This window comes from Galeopterus variegatus, unplaced genomic scaffold (assembly GCF_000696425.1).
Source record: "Galeopterus variegatus unplaced genomic scaffold, G_variegatus-3.0.2 Scaffold1149, whole genome shotgun sequence".
Taxonomy (NCBI): Eukaryota; Metazoa; Chordata; class Mammalia; order Dermoptera; family Cynocephalidae; genus Galeopterus; species Galeopterus variegatus.
In genome coordinates, this window is record NW_007727260.1 from 58685 (window position 1) to 82742 (window position 24058).

At 41.4% G+C, this 24058-nt stretch overlaps 1 protein-coding gene across 1 annotated transcript in view; it reads right to left on the bottom strand.

Moving 5' to 3' along the window:
* The window catches only part of NEO1 (neogenin 1), a 170299-nt gene that overhangs the window by 2688 nt on the left and 143553 nt on the right, over positions 1–24058 (bottom strand). The window contains exons 19-27 of the mRNA XM_008575170.1: positions 23545–23739; positions 22824–22856; positions 19666–19734; positions 15331–15478; positions 11588–11826; positions 10887–10979; positions 6911–7069; positions 2696–2959; positions 188–324 (exon numbers count right to left, since the gene is read on the bottom strand). Coding sequence (XP_008573392.1) covers positions 188–324; positions 2696–2959; positions 6911–7069; positions 10887–10979; positions 11588–11826; positions 15331–15478; positions 19666–19734; positions 22824–22856; positions 23545–23739 — 1337 coding nt within the window. The remainder of the gene's footprint in view (positions 1–187; positions 325–2695; positions 2960–6910; positions 7070–10886; positions 10980–11587; positions 11827–15330; positions 15479–19665; positions 19735–22823; positions 22857–23544; positions 23740–24058) is intronic.

A 24058-nucleotide genomic window follows, 5' to 3' on the forward strand; every position in this document is an offset into this window, starting at 1 on the left:
AACCCTCAGCACAGTTTCTGGCCCAAAGGAGATGCTCAAAACACATCTGGATGAATGAGGGAATGTGCTTCACACTTCTGGGCTGTGAGGCCTGGGCCTACACAGAAAGCAGCTTGAGCAGCACACACTCAGGTCCTGGGACATGTTCCTGGACATCTTAGCTGGGCGGATGACCCCATGAACTTACACTCTCAGAGTCTTCCAGCATCCTTGTGGTCTCCTGCACTTCAGGGGCACTGGGAACCACCACTGGCATAGGAGGCCGGCTCCTTCCTAATGTCCCGATGGAAGCTGTCTTCACTGAGTGAATGTGATGGTTCAGAGCTGAGGGGGAAAGGGCACCATCAGATGTGTTGCCAACCCTGTACCCCAGACCCAGTGCAGGGATCCTGCTCTGAAAAGTTACCAGAATGAGAGGAAGGGAGGGAGATAGCAGGGCATTCAAGAGGCCAGAGAATCAGAGAAGATATTCCACTGGCTTCAGAAAGCTAATATCCTAGTCCAGTGGTTCTCAAAGTGTGGTGGTCCACAGACCCCATGCAGGATGTCTGGGAGGTCAAAACTGTTCATAATAATACAAAGACACTATCTGCCTTTTTACCATGTTGGTCTCTGCATGGAGGGAACAAAAGCAGAAGTGGGCAAAACTGCTGGAGCCTTAGCACAAATTAAGTCAGAGGCACCAAACTGTAAAGTCATCAACTGACACGCACTTGCAGTTAAAAAAAAAAAGCCAGTTTCACTTAAGGCAATCCTTAATAAAGCAGTAAGAATTAATTCTATTAAATCCTGGCCCCACTGTATGTGACAAAATGGAAAGCATGCATACAGTACTTCTGCTGCATACGAAGTAAGTAGCTGTCTTAACGAAAAGCACTGTGGTGGTTTGAGCTGTGAGCTGAACTGCTGTGTTTACCATGGAACCCCACTATTAGTTAAAAGACAGACTGACTGGATATTCAGACATTTCCTAGAAAATGAACGAAGTGAGCCTGTCAGTTCAAGGAAAACAATGGACAGTGTTTATTGCCAATGATAAAATTTAAGTTTTAAGTGAAAATTAGAATTTTGAAAAACTTGTATCTGCCACCATGAGCTTGACAGCTCCCTGATACTTACACATTTTTTGATATTAATGAATGTGTTTTTAGATACTGAATAATGAAATTATCAATATTTGAAGGATTTGCATAACTTAATGAACCAATGTTTTCTAAGTGACCAACGTGTGATGTTTCAGTATTATGCGTTCAGCGTGCAAAACAGTCCAAAGGATTTTAATGGCACAGAGTGCCAACAGTTCACGGATATGGTTTCAGCTTCCATATTACACGCAAACCTTTAAGAAACTATAAGCTGTTGAGTTTTGCTGTAGTATCAAAAAAGAATATCCACAATTATATAAAAAGTTCATAAAAATACTCTTCCCTTTCCAATTACATATCTGTGTGAGGCCAGATTTTCTTCATGTATTTCAACCAAAACAACATATTGTAACAGACTGAATGCAGAATGAGATAGGAGAATCCGTTGCTTCTATCGTCAGACATTAAAGAGATTTGCAAAAATATAAGACAATGACACTCTTTGCACTATATATTTGTTTTAAAAAATATTTTTTTCATAAAAATATGGTATTCATCTTAACATGATAGATCAACTGCTGTCTTTAAATGAATTGATAAAATATTTTAAAAATTTCTCAGTTTTAATTTCTTTTTTTCTGTCCTTTTTGTGACCGGCCACACCACGCTCAGCCAGTGAGCGCATCGCACTGGCCATCCCTATATAGGATCCGAACCCACGGCGGGAGCGCTACCATGCTCCCAGCGCCGTACTCTCCCGAGTGCGCCACGGGCTCAGCCCTCAGTTTTAATTTCTTTTTTTCTGTCCTTTTTTTGACCGGCCACACGACGCTCAGCCAGTGAGCGCATCGCACTGGCCATCCCTATATAGGATCCGAACCCACGGCGGGAGCGCTACCATGCTCCCAGCGCCGTACTCTCCCGAGTGCGCCACGGGCTCAGCCCTCAGTTTTAATTTCTAATATGGTAAATATTGATAGATACAACCCATGTGAAGAAAAGCTTTTTTGTGTCCTCAATAGCTTTTAAGATATAAAGGGGTCCTGAGACCAAAAAGTTTGAAAACCACTGACTTATTCTGAAACAAACCATCATAATAGACAATAAGGTGGAAGAATAGGAAAAAAGCATGCTTTGAGGTCAGCAGACTGTCGCTGAGCTGTGTGAACTTGGACAAGCAACTTCCCTTCTGCAGGGTCATCTCCCCATTCTGAGGCTCCTATGGTTTTACCTCCCTGTGAGTCCAAGTCTTGGCCTCCCTGACCCTTCTCTAGCTTGTGGAATCTTATGGAGTGAGATGTTTTCAGGGCACTGGGCAGACTAGATCTGTTGCCCACACCCACACCACTGGATTTCACCAGCAAGGGTTCTGCATGTAAAACACAATTCAGAAGGTCAGCCCTTGCTCCCCAGCACATTATTCTCTGGTTTGTATGCGCTCCCTCAGGAGGGAGCCCACACACTCCCTAAGTGGGGCAACGACACACTGCCACTCTAAACTGCTGGGATAGGCTTGGAGGGTATTTGCTTTGCTATTCTTCCAAGAAGGGGTGACTTGTCCCAAGCCTGAGCCAAAGTATCCCTCCAGCGGTGCTGCTGTCCGCACTCACCTTGCTGGGATAGTAACGGTGTGCTTGGCAATGCAGGATCATAGGTGGGAGGTCCTGGGGGCGGGACTGCCGGCACAGCAAAGCTCTTCAATGGGTGGGAAGGGCGAACATGGGCCGTGGGAAGACTCTGGCCTGAATCTTCCTCTTGAGAGCTGGCCAAGTAAGAGGAGCTGGTAGCACCTTCAGGATCCTGATGATCAGTACAGCATGTCTGAGACGAAGAGGCTGGCATGGTGTCAGTGCTGGGGGTATTTCGAACAGATTCTACAGCAGGAAAGTCTAAATGTTAGCATTTCTTTTACCATTAAACATATTCAAATCCCAGGGTTTTGGCTACTTCTAAGGGTCCCTAGATCAATTCAATAAGTGCTTGGGATCAGCGTTAATCCAAGCGAACATGGATTAGCACCAATGCCAAGGCTAAGAATGGACTAATCTAAAAGAGTCCTAAACAATTTTGCCCTCAACCAGCTGTTCCAATTTTTTGACCTAAACAGCCAAGTGGTCACAATTTTACTGACTTAAAGTTCTCCTATGTACGTATTATTGAGCACGTATAAAGGTTCTTGAGACTACTGTTTATTAAGATATAAATAAGTATAAGCGAAAATTAAAATTTTCACTCACTGACGGATAGTCTTAGAGACTGGTCTTAGACAACCATGTCTAGCCACCAAGGCTGGCTGGGTACCTGCCAGGAGCCAGCTCTGCTGGCAAGACCTGGGGGTCACTGCAGGGGAGGCCAATGCCACAGGCCATGCGTGCCCACTGGGGACTGTGCGTTGCCTCACCAGAGCAAAATCTCCACAGCTCAAGTGAGAACTGGACAACCGAACAGTCCAGAGGTCTGCACATGACTTTACAATCATGCCAAATGATGGGTGTTTTGGTCCAGAGAAAGAAATAGGGGTAGATTAGGCTTGAGAAAGGAAGACTCAGGAAGAACATAATAACAATATCAAAATGTGTGAAGACAGGGCAGAGGTGTCCTGGAAGGCAGCATGGTGGGGTAGAAAAGCACTGGCTTTGGAATCAGATACAGCTGGACTTTAATCCTGGCATACTAGTTGGGTGAATTTGGCAAAGCCACCAAATCTCTCTGAGTCTTGGTTTTTTACCTACAAAACAGGGAGAGTAACACAAAATTCACTGAGGATTAAATGAGATGTATGACAAGTGCTGCACACAGAGCTTGAATAATCTGTAAGGTTCTTTACTTTGTAAATTACTGAGTACTTACTATAAGCCAGGCACTATGATAAGTGCTGTACACTGATTTGCTCATTCAATCCTTGAAGTAACTCAGAAGGCACCAGGAGTTAAAGCAAATTGCCCCTGGACACAGTTAGAGTTAGTGGAGTAGAATCTGAATCCCTGCACTCTGGCTCCCAGCCCATGATCTGAACCACCGCATGCTATCCTGCTTTTCCATGCCCAATATCACCTACCCCACGCTGCAGGGCAGAAGCAGCACCAAGGCCCAGGGAGACCACATGAGGAAGACCTTCCCAACAGTGTGAGCTGGTACAGACCACCATCCCCATCCCTGAGGACAGGCATGGGGGACACTAGCTCAGAGCAAGAGTCTGAAGGCCTCTTCTGACTCCTAGAGTCCTTAACCTTAGAAAGTAATGCACGAGCAATATGCAGAAATACAATGTATTTCCCTACCTTTGTTGCTATGGTAGCAGCAAATCTGTTCCCTTGGGCTCTGAGGAGACAGGCCATGCCAGTCATGAGTGCTGCCTCCTTCGCTTAAAAGTCTTGGGTCCTAGGGATGAGGGACTTATACACCCTCCCATGTGTATCTGGTATATGAGCCCTACCAGGCTTAGGTCACTCCTCACCTTCTAAAGGGGTGCACCGAGCACCTCACTTCTTAAGCTTGCTCAGGCCAGTCATCACCACGCTAGGGAGTGGTTGGTCTCTGCCAAGTGATCCTGGGCTGAGTGGGGAAGCTGATTAGGGTGGCAGGGAGGAGGACAGAGAAAAGTGGGCTCAAGTCCTGACCATGTCAGCCTGTACCCACAGGTATGTCAGGTCAGCTTTGGGCACACAGGCCTGCCTTGACCGCCTCAAGTGCCTTTAACTTGATGTATGATTTCCCAAGGGCCAAAGAGAAGGGACATGAAAATGGAAACTAGGGTTACCTACATGAGTCAGAGCCCTGGCCTCCTGCCACAGCTCAGGGCCACCTTGTCGCACAACTCCAGCAGGCCCCAGGCACACTGTATTTTCCGGGAAGGGTGCTCCCTGACCTTGTGCAATGTGACTAGCCTAAAAACCGCTGTAACTAAAATTTCTGCTTTAGTGAGGGGCCTACTTCCTGACTGACTGACCTCTCTCAAAGTTGTTTAAGACACACAAAGTTCACACTGGCCAAGTGTTTGGACAAATGGAAAGTACTCTCCCTATGTCAAGTGGTGGTGACACAACAAAAGCTCCTGGAGCAGGCACTGCCCTGGCCAGGTTCTACTCCTGCCTGGCTGGCCCACACGGACAGGGCTGTGGCAACACTTTGAGCTCTAGAGACACAGGGCTTGGAAAAATACAAGAGAACATTGATCATTTCTAGATACTACTTGCTCTGCATTTCAAAATGACTTCGGTCAATCTATCACTTTAGTTTTACCTTTTTGTTTTAATCCCCTCTGGTCATTAAAGCAAGAAATCCTGTAGTAAAGCAAATCATCACTTTTTTCCTCTCTTTGCTTTCTGTCTAGGTCTATACAAAAGGGAACTTGAACCAACACTAGACTGTCTGGATGAGGGCTGGGTGGGAGCTGCTATGCTTCTCTCTAACCAAGCCCCTCCTAGTCCAGGAGGAGGGAGAAAGGGGCTAAGCTGGTTGGGAAGAGCTTGCCATCTACTCAGACAGGCCCACATCCTATTGTGTGGGATTCCTCAGCCTTAAAAATGGGTAAGGAGGGTCTGGCACAAAACCTTTCCAAGAAGAGATCTGGAGGGCTGCTCTGTGGTCTTCTGTTCTATTTGAGACTGTGAGGCAGACATCAGTTCTCCATGAGCTGGCTGAAATAACTGTCTATCCTGCAGACCATCTTTCCCTGAGGGCAGGACCCTAATCCTGGATTTGATGGGAGACAGTAGGAAGGCCAAATTTAGACAGAGATTCAAGCAGGTAATTCAAGCAGAGATTCAAGACAGAGATTCTCTACCAGGTAACAGCTTTGGGAGCAGAAAATGTTGAGAGATATTAGGTATCCCTTAATAAAGCTTTGATCTTCATTTGATATTCTGGGTATGTTTATGACTGATCAAAACTTAAAGAAGAGGGGTATGTTACTGGCAACTCAAACTTCTAGCATGATGTTTTGAGGTTCTTTTAAAATGGAACTCACTTCAAATTCCCTTATTTCCCACACCAACAAAACTTAGTTCTACTACTAGCAAAATAACTATTAATAGGCAAGTTTCAAACGATGGAAAAATAGTATATTATATACGTGAGAAGTTACTAGGTTACTAGATGTGCATTTTAAAACTGAGAAGATGGAAATTAATTTTCAATTAATAAGGAACAATAATATTTATGCCATTTACTGTCTCCTCACCTTCACTATTTCCTTCTTAAAACTGTTTCATAATGCTGTTTCTTAAGATTTCCAAACTGGGACATGTTTGTCTGGCAGCGTATTTCTCTAAACACACTGCAGATTGTCATGCTAATTTGTTTTTTAGAGGTGATATATTACTGTGCATCCCTTCCTAATTTTAATAATCCATTAGGCAACTCAACGTGGACATTGTTCTTACTTTGGTCTATGGCAGAAGTAACCTGCACCTAATGGCTGTCCTACAGAATTTCCCAACGTTAGGGTGACACAAGGCAAAGGCAACCACTGGTGTCTGAAAATCACCCACAGTGAGTTTTCCTTTCAAACTGGGGGATTAAAAAAAATAAACAAATTTGAAAAAAATGATTGGATTAAGATGCAAGTTTATGGAACAGTAAATGCTTATGTGTTTAGAGTTATTGCTGTTTTTACTAAAATGACACATTGCACTGAGCACTTAAAACAGAGATAAAACGGGTGAATTTTACAGAAACAAATTTGACTCAGTCGTAGAGACGTTATGATAAATAACACAGAAAAATTCCAAATCCCTCTTCTAAGTAGGGCAAGTTCGTCCCCATTTCTGCTTGCCAACTCTTTTTGGAATGCTTTCCGACTGGGCTTGAGCCTCATCTCTCACCTGTGGAATTGGCCCTGTCTGAAAGGGACATGGATGTGCCAACGGGCCATGGGCTGCCCGGGTGGTAGAGATGACTGCGAGCTGGAGAAGCGAGGCTGCTGGAGTGGAAATGATGGTGAGTGTTATCGAGGGAATGGATGGGATGGGCACTAATCACAGCTGTGAATGAACACAAGACAGAGAAATGCTTAGCATGCTTGCACGGACACACACAAATCACAGTTCAAGAGCAAAGTCGCCCCCTTCCCACCTCCCATACAATCCAACCACTTCCTTGGCTTTTTGGTGGCAGCTGGCTGGATTTGAACAATTAGCCACTGATTTTACATCTGTTTTAAAAAGTGAATACACTCCTATGCATATGTCTATATATGTACAGAAAAAAAAGCCTGAGTAATATATACTGAAATGTTAACAGTGATTATCTTGCAGGGAAGAGTGTTCATAATTAAAAGGATATTTTTTCTTTTGGCTTATCTGTATCTTCCAATTCTATAATAAACATAAATTATATCAGTTATTAAAAATATCTATTTGAATATATCCCCCAAAATAAATCCATAAGCAAAAAAATGACGACTTAGGTTTCTATAATTTTTTTTTTTTTTGTCTTTTTCCGTGTGCAGCAACGGATTGCAACCCTCAGTGTCGCCCCCGTACTGGACCAGGACCGGCAACGGGATCGCAACCCTCGGCGCTGCTCCCGCGCCTCGCTCAGCCAGTGAGCGGGAACCGGTCTGTATGTGGGATCCGAACCCTCGGCGGGAGCGCCGCCGCGCTTCCCAAGCGGCGCACTATCGCAGTGCGCCACCGGGCCGGCCCAGGTTTCTATAATTTTTTGTCCTGCTAAAGAGATAGAAATCACTTCACCTTCGAGTATATTCCTAATTCATTCTGTCTTTTTTAAATTGCTGAATGAGGCATGTAGTGGGTATTTAGGCCAAATAAATGAGTAGCTAGCTGTTTAATCAGTTTTCATATCTTAAAAATAATGCAACTGAAATTGAACTCCGATGGTCCAATCTAGTACTAAAAGTACGAACCACGGGTTTTGTGGTACCATCTCTTACTGCTTCCAGTCTGGGGATCAGCCACACCCATCTGCATTTTAAGAAACAAATGCATCTTTCCTAAATTTCCTCTCCCCTTCCTACACTGGCTAAGGACTCAGTTCACTGCATTTAGCTAAAGAATCCAAATTTCCACACAGGGATTCTACATACATCTTTATATGAAGACAGAGCACCTCTTTAATGAGGCTTTGTTATCAATCCCCAAAGATGGAGACAAAGAAACAAAATCAGAAGCTCAAATTTGGGAATAAACTTTTCTTAGATACTACCTTACAGCAGTTGTAGAAACAGAACATTTAAGACTAAGATAAACAGCTCTAAATCCCACAAACAGGATTGACTAGGAACACAGGGAATCTTTTTTTTTTCTCTAAGCAAGGGCTTCATGAACTTCATGGAAAACTTAATTAGCCCTTTGGAGCCTATTAAAATATATTCTATCACCAGGGATCTCCCTAGATCTTTGTGAACATTACTTAGGTGAAGAGAAATCCCAGCCAATGAGGTAGATGCCTTTCTTTTCCAGCTCTCTCCTGTCCTGTCCACATGCAGGCAAGCAGGTGGCACAGTCAACCCAGGTCCTGGAGCAGCACTGCCCTCCTTCCTCAAGGCCCAAAGAACAGGCTTTCCCTCCTGTGCTCTCTGGTGGACTAGGAGGCTCCACATGGTCCTTGTGAATAAAACACAACCTAGAAAAGCTGGCTGAGGAGGGTTCTTGGGGCAGTCTGGGAGTCAGCATCTCCTCTAGGGGAAGACAGGTGGTCTCAGAAGTGGCATGCTTCAGAATCAGCGTTTTTCAGAATTCAGGCTATGGTAAGGTTATAAATCTCCTGATTTTTACTTAAGTGTAATTTGGAAGCATTCTAGGTATACAAGACTATCACAAAAGAAAAACAAAACTGACATTTCTTTTTAAAGGCATTTTCAGTCTTTCAAAATAAATAAATAAATAAATAAATAAATAAATAAATAAAACATGAATGTGCCTGCCTAGAATATAGTAAGCAATCAGTAGCTGTTAGCTGAATCTGAACTCCACCTTTCTGTGCATGGCCTTCGACTGAACCTCATCCCAACACCAGCAAGCCTTTCCTAGCATTTCTTAGCCATCTAAGACTAGGGTAGGTAGATGGTGGGTGCATGGCCCCAGACCCATCCTAGGACCAAGAGCTCAGTGAATCCCAGCTTGTGAAAAAGGACTGTAGCCACATGAGTTTTGAAAAGGATATTTCAAAACCTAAAGACCTCAAGTGTATCTGGCTACCTGTTTTCAGATTCCTGAGTTAAAAGATTCCATCCTCTACAACTGTTGAGGCACAAATTAAGTAATATTGCAGATTCAGTGCATACTCCTTCCCCATCATCAAAAAAGAAAAAAAAAATCAATTAGTATGATATATCTTTTTCCCTTAATATTTTTATTTTTATTTTTTATTTTTTATTTTATTTTTTTTTTCCTTTTTGTCTCTTTTTTTGTGACCGGCAACGGATCGCAACCCTCAGTGTCGTGCCCGTACTGGACTGGGACCGGCAACGGGATCGCAACCCTCGGTGTTGCCCCCGCACCTTGCTCAGCCAGTGAGCGGCCGGTCTGTATGTGGGATCCGAACCCTCGGCGGGAGCGCCGCTGCGCTTCCCAAGCGGCGCACTGTAGCAGTGCGCCACCGGGCTGGCCCTTCCCTTAATATTTTTAAAAGTAATAATCCAGGAAAAGAGAAAGTCAAATTTTGCATGTTTTAAAAATAACCCAGTTCAGGTAGGAATTGAAGTCTTATACAAAACAAACATATAAGCATTCAAGCTACTATCTTCTAATAAATCAAAAGCAACTGGAATGGATTAATTTACTCTCTTCAGGCATCTGTGTCTTTAAACCTGGCGACCTCATCAAAGACACCTCTAGAGGAGGGAAACCATAGTTTTCCCCTGCATGCTTTCAAGTCCAGGCTTTCCTTTCCATCACAAATCCCAATTCTTTCAAAGCTCATTTTTATAATCTAGTGCCTTAGATGTTTCTGTACAGTGTTTGTGAGAGGGACAGGGGAGAAGGGCGGGGGAAGAGAGAGGATATATGTGTGTGTACGTGCAGAGACTCATGCTCAGAGGTTCCATCCGAAGCGTAGATGAGAGGAACTTTTCCAAGTACAGGATGCCATGGTGCACCTCTTTGCATGTAGGATATCTATGGTTATTTAAACCTCATCACTTGTGGACAGAGGGATGGCTAAGAGTTCCTTTAACTGGAAGCCCCACTGTGCCAGCTAGTTTGAAAGGCTTCTCTACCTTGGAAACAGTGACAGGGGAGAGGACACGGTAGTTTAAAAAAAAAAAAAGTGGTTTGTACCATTGCTTTCTGGTTTTTAATCACAATATTTAACTTATTTTGAATTTCAACTGTTGCTAAAGGAGGCTCAGCAACTTTTATGCTTATCAAAGTGAGGCATGGGTCAAATAAGGTTGAAAAATGTTGCTTTAAAAATTCCATGCTGTAAACCTAAGGCTACTCTAAAATACAAAGACTAATAATTGAAAAAAATCGATAGGTACCCACCAACACTGAATATGTGTCAGGAAGCCTAAGGAATACTTGTGATATCTGGCTATCCTCAGGCCCATCTCTCCCACAGAGATGCTATGCACTTTTAGGGAGATTGTATACTTCCCTATTCCTGGGAAACTGGTATTTTAGTGTATTTACCCTAAACTTACAGATGCTAGTCTCAAGAATAATATTTACTGCAAAATATAGCAACTGTTTGATACTTCCTCCTTCAAGGTATCACAGCTTTGGTAGATTATCTTTCATGTTAGGGTCAAGTGAAGTCAAAGAGATCATTCAAAGTTGTTCCCCATCTTGACTGGGCAGATTGGCAGCCCTGGGGAAAAGCAAAGTTTTTACTTACGCTGGGGTGGCTGGGAGTCAAAGGGCATCATCATTTTTGGTCTCATTCCCCGCCTTCCAGCTAGTGTAGACATGCTGTCCTCCGATTCATGCCCTAGACATCAAATATGGAGGTTAGTTATAAGCACGTGCCCTTGGCCACCAAGCAGCCTCAGCAGTGAAACATTTCTAGTGGGGGAATGAGGATTCTCAAACGATATACTGGGGATAAGGCATTTCTGCAGCAAGTGAAATAAAGAGGAAACTGATCTTGAGAATATCAGAGGAGGCCCTGATGAGAGTCAATGTTGCCCATCAAGCTTCAGTGTGATGTCTGTGAGTAACAGCATCCAAGCCAAGAACGTTCCAACACCACAAAGACAGCTGGAGCCCTACTGAAGGGACAGAATGAAATGCACAGGTACTGGCTAGGTTGCCTCAAATACTGGAGAATCATGTTGGTGAAGCCTGATCAAAGACCCAAAAGATTAAAGATTGTCTCTTATAGGTACAGAACCTCTCCTCCATAAAGAGCTTGCTATTCTTCATCAAATGTTGACCAAATCCTATAACATACATTCCTTTAAACCTGACCTCATATTGGAATCACCAAATTAAGATATTAGAAATATGGAAATGATTTCCAATATTAGAATATGGAAAATGATTTAAATGAGAATAGTCCCCCAACATTTGGGAAAGAGCCTGCACTTAAAATGGTACCTCTGTATGAATTCCGCCTTTGATGTATATTGCTGTCCATGGAGTTGTCAACTGGTGTGATATCTTGAGAGTTGCGAGGAATTGGAGTATCAGTCATGACAGGATTTGGGTCTGGAGACTTATCAATGGGTTTCAGCTCTAGTCTCTCATGATGGATCCAGAGGTCTGGGGGTTTGACATCTTTGGAGTTCCCTTTGTACTTGTGGGAGCCGTTCACTGATTTGCAGGCAGCTCGTTTCCTAGGCACAAAATTAAGAGTTTTTAAAGTAACTCTTTTGAACATATTCATCAAAAGGCTTGAGTGATTAAAAGTGCTTTTTTGAGATATGCTTCATGAAAAGGCAGAAACTAAAAACAAACCAAAAACCAAAAAACGGAGGCAAAAAGTTGACTCCTGAGAATAATAAATGTATCTCCACTTTGTCCAGACATATTTAGAGATACCTAGCAATGTATATTTAAATATTGCCTTGTGATTTCTTTTTTGAGTGTTAAGATATTAAGGTAGCATTTTTATTTTATTTTATTATTATTGTTTTATTGAAACATAATTAATTGTACATATCTGTGGTACCGCATCGAACATCAACACCTGTGTGCAATATATGATGCTCAAATCAGGATAATTAATATATTTAACATTACACAATGTAATCATTTTTTGTGTCCCTTCACCAATTTCTCACTAACCCCCTCTCCCTCTCCCACTTCTTGTGGCTTCAGTTCTGTTCTCTCCTTTTGAAAGTTCAAGGAATTATTGAGATTGTTGTACCTTTCTTTCCTTCCTTTTTATTTTTTTCCTTTTTTTTTTTTTTAGCTCTCACTTATGTGTGAGGACACGCGGTATTTCTCTATCTGTGCCTGTCTTATTTCATTTAACATAATTTTCTCTAAGTTCACACATGTTGTTACAAATAGCAGAATTTCATTCTTTTGTATAACAGAGTAATATTCCATTAAGCATATATATACCACATTTTCCGACAGTAACCAAAACAGCATGGTATTGTCATAAAAACAGACATTTGGACAATGGAACAGACTACAGAACCCAGAAATCAACCCACATACTTACAGCCAACTGATCTTCAACAAAGGCACCAAGAACATACAAAGGGGAAAATACTGCCTCTTCAATAAATAGTGCTGGGAAAACTGTACATTCATATGTAGAAGAATGAAACCAGACCTATACCTCTCGCCATATACCAAAATCAACTCAAAATGGGTTAAAGACTTATATGTAAGACATGAAACTATAAAACTCCTAAAAGAAAACACAGGCGAAACACTTCAGGAAGTTGGACTGGGCAAAGACTTTATGAAGAAGATCCCCAAAGCACAGGCAACAAAAGAAAAAATAAACAAATGGGATTATAACAAACTAAAAAGCTTCTGTACAGCAAGAGAAACAATTAACAGAGCAAAAAGACAACCTACAGAATGGGAGAAAATGTTTTCAAACCATGAATCTGACAAGGGATTAACATTCAGAATATATAACGAACTCAAACAACAGTAGAAAAACAAGTAACCCAATTAAATAATGGGCAAAGGAGCTGAGTAGGCATTTCTCAAAGGAAGACATATGAATGGCCAATGGACACATTAAAAAATGCTCAACAGCACTCAGCATCAGGGAAATGCAAATCAAAACCACACAGATACCATCTCACACCAGGAAGACTGGCTATTATCAAAAAGACAGAGAATAACAAATGTTCGTGAGTGTACGGAGAAAGGGGAACCCTCCTACACTGTTGGTGGGGCTGAAAATTAGCACAGCCCCTATGGAAGGTGGTACGGAGGTTCCTCAAACAACTACAGACAGAACTACCGTAGTATCCAGCAATCCCACTGCTGGGTATATACCCAAAGGAATGGAAATCATCATGTTGAAGGGATACCTGCATTTCCATGTCTATCACAGCTCTATTTACAACAGCCAAGAGTTGGAACCAACCTAAATGTCCATTGAAGTTAGCATTTTTAAAATCAAATAATCTCTAAAGCAGAAGGTCCTCCACAAGCTTCCAATCAGAGAAATGATAACATCAAGCAGAAACATAACAATGGAGTAGAGGTAGAGTCTATGACAATCCTTAGGTAGCCAAACTAAGACTACCAACTGGGTAGAGTCAAGAATGGGAATAACTGTGTTTACTTCTCTGTGCTCTAGTTTCTCCACTCACTCACTCGCCCACCCCCCCATTCAGTCAGCATGTACGAGTATGTGGTCAGACCCTGTGCTAGACTGCTGTGCCCACAGCACTCTTGGCCAAGTGAGGAAGACAATCTCAAGATTTCTAAAACTAGATAGAAAATCAAGTTCATAAAGTTGGAAAAATGTGAAATGCCAAGTAAACAAGCTTGCATTAAAGTTTTAGAGTAGAAAAAATGTAGTCTTTGTAAGAAGAACAGTTTTCTGCAATCAGAAGTAGACAGGGAAAGACATAAGAGGCAGTGGCCAGGAGGCTTATAAATGGGGACCCTGTTCTCTAGGAAAAGTGATGCAATGCAAGCTATGGAAAGCTAATTTTATTTGAGAGGAAAAAAAAAAAGATTTAAAACATCGCCAAATCTACAGAAAATGATATAAAGTCATTACTAGCAGCAGTTACAGGGTAGCTTATACTTGCCCTGTTTATTGTAAACAAATTTATCACTATTAAATATATGCATCCTTGCCTTGGGCCGGCACATAATCACAGACATGATTTTCTCTCTTTTATGCAGCAACACCCCCACCTTATGATCTTTCAGGATACTGCAACTAAAGTCACTTTATTACCCATATTGTGTTTTTGCTATTAGAGGTAACTCAGGAATCTCCTTTTTTTCTTATCTGTCTTGCTGGCTAGATACACAAGTTGAATGTGATCTAGGGTCAAGGATTCTCTCATTTAGAGAGTACAGGGTATTACCAAACATTAGGCAACTGAACCCCTTTGCCATCTGCTCTTAGACCATTAGCCACAAGCCTGATACCCCAGAGTTCAGGGCTAGCAGCCATCTGACCTTTCTGCGAAACTGATATGTTGATTATCAGCGATCCTTTCCTGTTCATTAAAGCAACCATCTCCTTCCCCCTGCAGAAATGCCCACAAACTGCTATTTGTCTGGTTCACTGTGTGCTCCAAAGGGGCGACCAGCCATGCTGGACAGCTTCCACTTTCCTTTCCACATCTATTCTCTACTTTGCTCTGTAACTCAAGAGGTTGAGCTAAATGAACTATATCTACTTGGCAGCCCTGCCTCTGCCTTCCAGCTGGGTTTGGCTAATAGAAGGCACTGGCAAGGGACTGGAGAGTAGTAGGTCTTTCTTCTCCTGTCCCTTCCAGCTCAGCTACAGGATGGTAATGGCTACATTCCTCTAGCTCCCACCACACTCCTGTCAGGAACCTCTGCTACTGCTTGAGATCTCTGAAAACAGCTCTCTCCTCTTGTCCTTTCAGGCCTGTGGGTGATAGTGCCCTGTCACTACTGCTAGCCTTGAACACCGCTACCTAGTACCCCTAGCCCTGTCTATGACTTTGTAAATGGTCCCTTTTGTATCCCTTTTGAGTGTACCACCTCTTTCCTACCACATATTTAAGAGGAACCATTTTCCATTTCCTTTAAAATATTTGAAACCACTTTTTAAGTATTTTATGTTTTAACTCTGTATACCACTCCAAACACAAGTCACATAGAAGCAAAAGAACAGATACAACAATCCATGGGCTGCATTTGGGGCTCCTTACTTTTTCTGGTGAGAGGTGGTGCGCCGGGTGCAGAAGACAGCGATGATCACAACCACTACGATGGTGATGACGCCAACAGAAACGATGATGACCAGCAGCATATTACTGTCTAGAGGAGAAGTGGGGCTCCCATGAGGGCTGTTACTGCCTGCAGAGGGAAATATGGTTACGGCATCTTAAAAATACATACAATCAAGCTACACAGAACCATTCCAAGATACCTCATGTGAGCTTCTTTATAACACTCATCACCATGTCTTGTATAAAAGTGCCATGTGACCATGGCTATCTCTCCTAGATTATGAGCTCCCAGACAGCCGACAGTCTGCCCTATGTATAGCACTCAGCACACAGCCTTGCTCAAAAATGGTGTTCAATAAAAGCTTCCCAAATTGTACTGAGCATTCAGGAGCTATCAGAGGTTCAGATATACTTGGACAAATAAAGGGTCTTGCCCCTGTGGTGTCTTATGTGATATATAAATTTGTCTTATAAAGCATTATTTGTAAATCATTTAATTTTCTGGCTTTCAAAACCATTTTAAAAATGTACACTCGTACAAAACAAAGTTTTCGCCAACATACAGGTGTCTGATTACAAAAAATTACTTGAAAAATAGTCTGTCTCTTTTCACAAATACACAGTCCATGGAGAGTTAATTCTCTCATTCAACTTCAAGAGAAAGTAGATCTGCACGTATGCATCAATTTGACAAGTATTTATCGAGTGGTTACTGGTGCTAGTCATGGTTCTAGGTATGAAGGATGCAATGGTGAACAAGGAAGATGTGAATGCTGGGGGGTGGGGCTGGAGCAAACAATAAACAAATAAGAAATTATTAGTTAATAATGAATGCTATAAAAAAATAAAGGGGATATAATACAGAGTGACTGAGTGGCTAATTTAGATTGGTTAGAAAAAGCTTCTTTGAGAAGATGGCATTTGAGCTGAGAAATGAATGACAAGAAAGATCCCAATATACAAACACCTGAGGGAAGAACACTCCAGAGGGAAGAAATGGTTAGTGGAAGGACCCTGAAGCAGGAGCAACCTTGGCATGTTCAAGGAAGAGAAAGGCAGCCAGTATTGCTAAAGCATAGAGAGATGCAAGTGAGGAGGAAACAGTCAGATGAGGCTGGAGAGGTGTGCAGAGGCCAGGTCACCGAGGACCCTGAAGACATTCAGATTCTCTTCTCCTTTTTCCTATTATTATTATTTCCCCATTGCTTATACGATAAGGTCTAGGCTTTTTAACAAGGCCTTTTGTAATCTAGCTCTAAGTCATTCTGTCTTCTATTTCTTGAAACACATTTCTTTGCTTCCCACCTCATTACTTAAGTTATGCATGCTCATATAATAAAATGTGGCAAATACCACCACACAGATCTAACCACCAAGGATATTTGATGCCTTTCCTTCTAGTTACTCTCTCTCCTATCTTTCTAATAATCAGAGCTCTATAATAATGGGATGAGAGCTGCCTTGTCATTTACAGTAATGAGTCTTTAGTCATTGGTACTTAAGAAGAGGCATCCTACCAGTGTGGAATGTTGTAGAAGAAATTCCTCCCATGAAGGTATGGCCTGAGAATCTTGTTTTAAAAAAAAAATCTCTGAAAGTGATTCTCATATACAACCTGGCTTAAACCTTTATGACCTAATCCAAACTCACAGTCATTGTGGGAATCCCTTCCTAACACTAGATTAGGTGACCTTCCAACTTTGATTCTATCAATTTACAGGCTACATCTAAGCACAGTGCTAAATCTGGGGCTGATTTAGAAGGGCTTAAGAGCTTATTCTCCCACATTCAGTTCAATCAATTTTAACCTTCATTTCTGAGAAAAAGATGAGCAGACAGACAACTTAGACTGTACATACTGACCTTCAATAAAACAACATTCTTATATTTGGGAAAGACTATGGTAGTGGGGCCAATAAAATTGACCACACTATTCATGCCAGAGTAGGGCTTTTCATCCCGCTGTTATCAACAGCAGTGCTGAGCTACTGGGCTGGGTACTTGTGGGGCAGGCATTGCAAATCAGAGGTGGGGGAGCTGATGTGTGGGAGGCAAGCAGAGGTGGTGGTGGTTCTCTCCTGAATTCAACAGAGAAGAATTCTCATTTAACTGCATTTGACCTCTAACATATGAGCTGAACAAAAGCCTCCCTTCTAAGATAGAGCAAGAGTGGGCTGCCGAAGGGAGTATCAACACTCCCACTGGGATATATTGCATGCCATTGCTTTACACCTCATCTGGACTATTGCAGCAGCTTCCTAACTGTTCTTCCCTCTTAGCCTCCAACCCATTCTTCACTATTATCAGAGAATAGTAGCAGATAATAAATGGACATCAGAGAGTACCAGTAGTGTCAGATACTTTTCGTGTTATTTACAGGCTAAACCTCAAATTTCTAAACATTGGTACTTGAGCTTCTGACAGGCTGGTTCTTCCCTATCGTTTCAACTCAATCTCTTTCCTGTCTCTAGGTTGTGTGACCCCTGCAGAGAGCAGGTTGTTCTATGTTGCCATGCCTTTGCACATGCTGGTATTGCTTCCTGGCACGTCTAATCACCCTCCTTGACATTCAGCAATCTTCTACACATCCTTTAAGACTGGGTTAGATATCACTTCTTCTGTGAAGCTTTCTCTTTTTTTTACTCTATCAGGTAGTTTGTTATTCACTCCTCTTGCTTCTATAACCTATTACATGGAACCTGAACCTTTAAAAATATCCACGTATGAATGAATGCATAAGTGAAAGAAAAGACAAAGGAATAATACTGTGGACACCATTTAAATGTAATACATGCACAGAGAAGGGGAAACTCATGAAAAAGTCCTAGAACTCAGAGCATAAAAATTTCTTGAAGCATGGAAATTTTTCTGGTTCTCCTAAAAACAGGCTCACTTATGTGAGGGCAGTATCACTTTTTATTTAAATAGATACCTGGAGATTAAGAGATCATTTTATTCCTGCAATTAGACTTAGTTTCTACAGGGCAGGCCTTTCTCTTCCATGTCTATCTGGCAGAGGTGAAGAGACAGTAAGGGGTCACTTCTAGAAACTAATTTTGTGGACATTTTGCCCATCTAAATTCCCACATCTGGTATAGAAGCCCCTGTTTTTAGGCTGCACATGACAGTGGAAAAAGTACAATCAGAAGTCAGAAGCGCTAAACAGAAAGATAAATATCACATGTTCTCACTTATAGGTGCGAGCCAAAAATAAAAGTGGAGCTTCGAGAAGTAGACAGAGCTGTGGTTACTAGAGGCTGGGAGGGGTAGTGGGGCAAGAGGGATAGGGAGTGGTTGGTTAACGGATACAAAATTACAGCTAGAGAGGAAAAATAAGTTCTAGTGGTCTACAGTAATGCTAAGTGTCTATAATTAACAATAATTTTTTATATGTTTTCAAATGGCTAGAAGAGAGGAGCTCAAATGCTATCACAAAGAAATGATACATTTCTACTGTGATGGATATGCTAGTTACCCTGATTTGATCACCACACATCGTATACATGTACTGAAATATGACTCTGTACCCCATAAATATGTACAATTATTATTTGTCAATTAAAAAAAAAGAAGTCAGAAGCCCTAGATCCTGGTCTTAGGACAGCCAGAATTAGTGGGCGGCCCCAGGCATACCACTTCTCCACTGAGTCTCTTAATGTATTTTTTTTTTCTTTTTCTTTTTTACAGGGTGGGTTCCCTAAGATCTTAATGTATTAAATCAGAATAATGGTATCTATTCTCCCTGCTTCTCCGTGTTATGAGGATCAAATGTGATTTCATGTGTGAAAGTAACTTACAAAGAGTAAAGTTCTATAGAAAAGGAGGTCTCATGATTAAATTAGAAGGCACCAGTTCTTAGGATGGCCAGGAGAGTGGGAAGAATTTTCTAGAATTCCCAAACTGAAACCAGTGCAGTAAGTAGTACTGGGAGAAGTTAATGATTCTGAAGTATTTCTTTGGCTTGTCTTGGGTGATGGTTAATTCTACTAGAGGATTTATTTTTGAAAGCAAAATTCTCTTTTCTAGAGGCAGTGGGCAACAGGAAGAGTCAGGTGTTTAGGAATTAAATCTTAAGTTACATATGTGGGGAAACAATTTTACTTATGGATCCTATAATAAATAGGCTGGCAATGATTTGGCAAACATTTGCCAGGGAAACCCAGGAAAAATGCCTAAAGCTAGATCTAGTAAATAAAAGGAAAGAGGTGAATACGCTACGACCTGCCACACACAAGCTACAGAAGACATTTCAAGATTTCAATCAAAACCACTTTATGTCCATAGCAGGCCAAAAAACCACAGAAAGTACTTTACCGCTCATTGGAGGTTTGTAGTCAGAACCTAGGTCTGGTAGCCGGCTTCCTTTTCCTGCAGACCCAGAGGCTGAAGGAGAAGAAATCCTGTTAGTAATGACCTGAGACATCGGTGGGACAATTCACCTCACAGCTAGTCAGTGTCTTCTATGAAAAACATTTTCAGCCTATTCTGTCCATAAGAAAATTAAGTAGCACATAAATAACAGGAGAAATATAGTCTATGTGTACAAAGCGAACTAATGTATAGCTTTCTACGCAATGAGACATCTGAAAGGCTAACACCCTTGTTCCATGGCTGTGACCAAACCGTCACTCTGCTGTTGAGAAGGTGGGAACGTGCCCATTTCTCTGGCCCAGGAAACAGTTCCTGAAGGACCGCTCAGAGATCCTATGGCAAAAGTAGCTTCTCTTAGAAAAGGAGTGAAGGGGACTAGCTAGGTTACCCCCTGTGTTAAAGAACAGTACTACTCTTCCAAGGGACCTGGCTATACTGAGCTGGCCTAGCAGGTGTCTATTGTTTGGATTCTTTTCTCAAATTATAAAGTTGTCCTTCTAAGTATAAAGTTACCCTAAATAGGAGCAGGAAGGCAAATGGAGGTCCAAATTGGCTTCTCAGTTTCTGCTCAGTCACCTAAATATCCAAGGATGGAACAGTCTCCCTTTAGTTGCTCACAAAGGACAATGTCTCCTAATGCATCATCCTGGGACACAGTAAGTGAGGCTGCTGACCTCAGGCTTGGGATCACCCCAGACACAGGCCTCAGTAAATGCAAATATTGGTTTTTAAAAACTCTTATCCAGTTCTTAAACTTTGTTTTCTGCATTTATAGAAAAGCTGCTTGGTAAAGCAGGCACAAGAAGCCCTTTCTCATTAAAGCAACAGTATCCTTCAATCCAAGGTTTGTGGCCAGAAGGCAGTATCACAGTTCTCTTGAAAAGAGGTCTGAAAGAAAAGCAAAGTAAAAGCTGCTCCTCATAGTTAACACAGAGCCGTGCTTAACAGACTGCACTTGAATACTAGCTCCATCATTCATAACTGTTTGACTTTGGCAAGTTATTCAACTGTTCTTTTGGGGCCTCAGTTTCCTCATTGTATGACAGGGATAATGGTATCTACTTCACGAAGCTGTGTCAGGATTAAATGAAGACTTAATACCACAAAATATTTTGAATACTGTCAGAAGCATAATAAATGTTCAATAAATATTAACTACTATTATTATAAGCATAATAAATCTTTAGGGAAGAATATATCTTTCCCTTTACAGAGGCAGAGAGCATAAAGCTTCAGAAAAAACTTATAAATGAGAGTTAGTTCTACAAATAAGCCTTGATTAGAAATGCATAAACTAGATATGTTCCTACAAAACATAAGATCTACTGTCAAGTACTTCTATAAATGATCAGACTTTGAGGAAATAAAGGAAATTAAAATCTGAAGTTTTCTGTATGTAGTTCATTTAACAGAATAAATCTAGAGATTAAAACAATACTGTGTTTCCAAAAGCAGAAAACCCCCAAAAAGAAATAACAGAAGTTTCTTGGACATCCCAAAGGGCATATTCCAGGAATTTAATTCAGTCCCCGGACCTCTTCTCCACTGTCCACACTTATTACTTTCCCCCTTACTTCTGATGTCATAATTTCCCCCAAATGACACAACCTGTGTCAAGATTCCAGCTATTCTTCATTTGCTTTCACAATGGCAAAGTCTAGTTGGTGGAGATGACTTAATACTCAAAATTCTTTGTATATAAATGTACTTAGTTGTCAAGTAGGCTACATTTAAGCCAAACTACCCAGAGCATCAAATTATAATTGCCAAAGAACACGCTTTGCCAATAAACTGCTTGGTTTATATTTCTCTTTTTCCCAAGTTTATAATTTAAACTTAAACTATAAACAAGAAATTCCAAGGAGGAACCTAGCACCAAAAATACCAATGGGTGAAGGATTTTAAGTACCAGCGGTGTGGTGCAGCTAAGACCTGCACTCTGCCTATGACCTGCCTATGGAGTGAGGGGAGAGTATAATGAGCACGTTTATGTTCTGTGCATATACGTTATGGTTATTTTTACAATCTCGCACTTCCTCACACACACAAAAGTAGGGTTGTGGTTTCTCCAATGAACAACAAAAGACTGATTGAATGTAAACATATTTCCAAAGCTCTAAAACTTGGTACCTCAAGTGTGACTCTTCCTTGACATTAGCCAAGATTCAAAGACCTTGTATTTCTGACAACTACTCTTAAACCGTGACAGCGATCATCAAATTTACTTCCAGTGTTCTTTCTCAGTATGGAAAACAGATACTAGTGTTAGCTGACTTCCCAGAGATGAAACTCTTAAGTCCAGCTGCCCCTCTGCTATGGCAATTACAGGGAAAGACATCAAATTTACTTCCAGTGTTCTTTCTCAGTATGGAAAACAGATACTAGTGTTAGCTGACTTTCCAGAGATGAAACTCTTAAGTCCAGCTGCCCCTCTGCTATGGCAATTACAGCGAAAGATAGATGATTTCAAGAATTGTGACATCAGGACTGTACTTTCTAAGTTTCCATTTTAAACAGTTTCTATCTTCTTTTAAAATGATCACATATATTTAAGGGAAGAAATGGAAAAAGAGCTCTGAATTAAGCTTTGGTAACAGAACAAACAAAACACTAATCTGGTCAAAGATAACCACACAATTTAGTAGCATAAATTTGTAGGTTCTTCATCTTTGTTGGGGGAGGAAAATATGGGCGTTCACTGAAACTGATCACAACTTTTCATTTAGAGACACTAATAAAATTCCAGATGCTATGAATATGAAACATGGGTGTGACTGGTCTCATCATGACTTAAATGCAGATCATTGTTACAGAATTTCCATATCTTTGCACAAAGGATAATCTGACCCACACTAAGGCCAGTCTCCCATAGCTGCGGGGCTCAGTTTTCTCCCACCGGCCTATTTAGCTCCTATGTAAATTCCCCAGCTTTTCGGATACCCCAAGTGCCACACACATGGACTCAACTCCACTTTGGCCATAAATATGTGATTTTTAACACATGGTACTGATTTTTAGGGAAAAAAAAAGAAACAAAAACAAAAAGCTAGTAACAGGTAACAAAAGAACAGAAAGGAAAGAGAGGCCATCTACTCATTTACCTTGATCATTAGGCATTTTATCAGAGGAGTCCGCTAACAGGCCAAGCACAGGGGAAGAAAAAACAAGAGCAAGGATCACAAGCTTTGAAGATGGGACAGGCAGAATTTTTAAAGGAAAAAAATAAAACCCCCACAAACTTCCAAACAAATTAAGTCTTACTGTTAGTATTAACAGAAAAGAAATCCATATAGGGTTTCCATATTTCTATAGAGTCAGTCCCCAGCTAATTTTATTAGCCTAAGCTCACCTGGTTCAATACTTTATCTTCATTTTCTTTCCTAGAGTTTTATTTAAAAGGCCCCTTTTAGTCTTTTTCTCTCTACAAAGGTCCACAAATGAGGCTTTCAGGTTAAGAGCTTGCATGTGTTGAGAGAACCATCCATCACAATAACATGCTATTGCTCTGTATGGGAACCAAGAGAATCACATCTGATCTGACTGGTAAAAACTTTTAGATCACTGCAATTCATTTGCCCCAAATAGCCTGGAGCCGGAGTTCACTTGTATGTGATATGGTCAGGCCAGTAACCTAAAGAGCACTGATTTTGGTGGTCAGTGGGTGGGTGAGGAATTATTTTGACATAAATCTTCACACTGTGATTCATAAGCTCATCATCAGGACTTCTTACAGCATGCAGTGTCTATACACTGAAGTGATATGTGTAAGCATAGCCCCACTAAAGAGACACAAAATTAAACTCTCAGATCAGGGAGCTTTACCTTTGGGGGTTCTGAATTGGACAGCTTCAGACATGGGCCCCATGCCCTTTGAGTTCCGGGCTTGGATTTTGAAGTAGTATGGTGTGTCAAGCGTTAACTCTTGTATCTGGTGAGTCAGCCTGTTTCCCACAACAGGCTCAATAACCCAGTCATGTATCTCAGCATTCACATCCGTACTGTAATATATGATGTAACCTGTCCAAAGGAATTAATGGGAAGAGATATCTCATTCCTGCTTTTCCTTTTGCAATCAGTAAATCAATAAATACATATTACAGCATAATATTTGAATAATGTACTCTCAAGAGTCTACAATTAAAATAATACAGTTTTGAAAACCAATAATGGCCTGACATGCTATTTTAGCTCTGACCAATGTGATCTCTTAGGAGAGAAACACCGGGGAGATGGACAGCAACAAGCAATCTCTGTTTAAGTTCTCCCAGGCTTGGGGTGGGTGAAGCCATAGTAAATTGTCACCTGGTACTTCCACAAGGGGGCACTCAAACCCCAC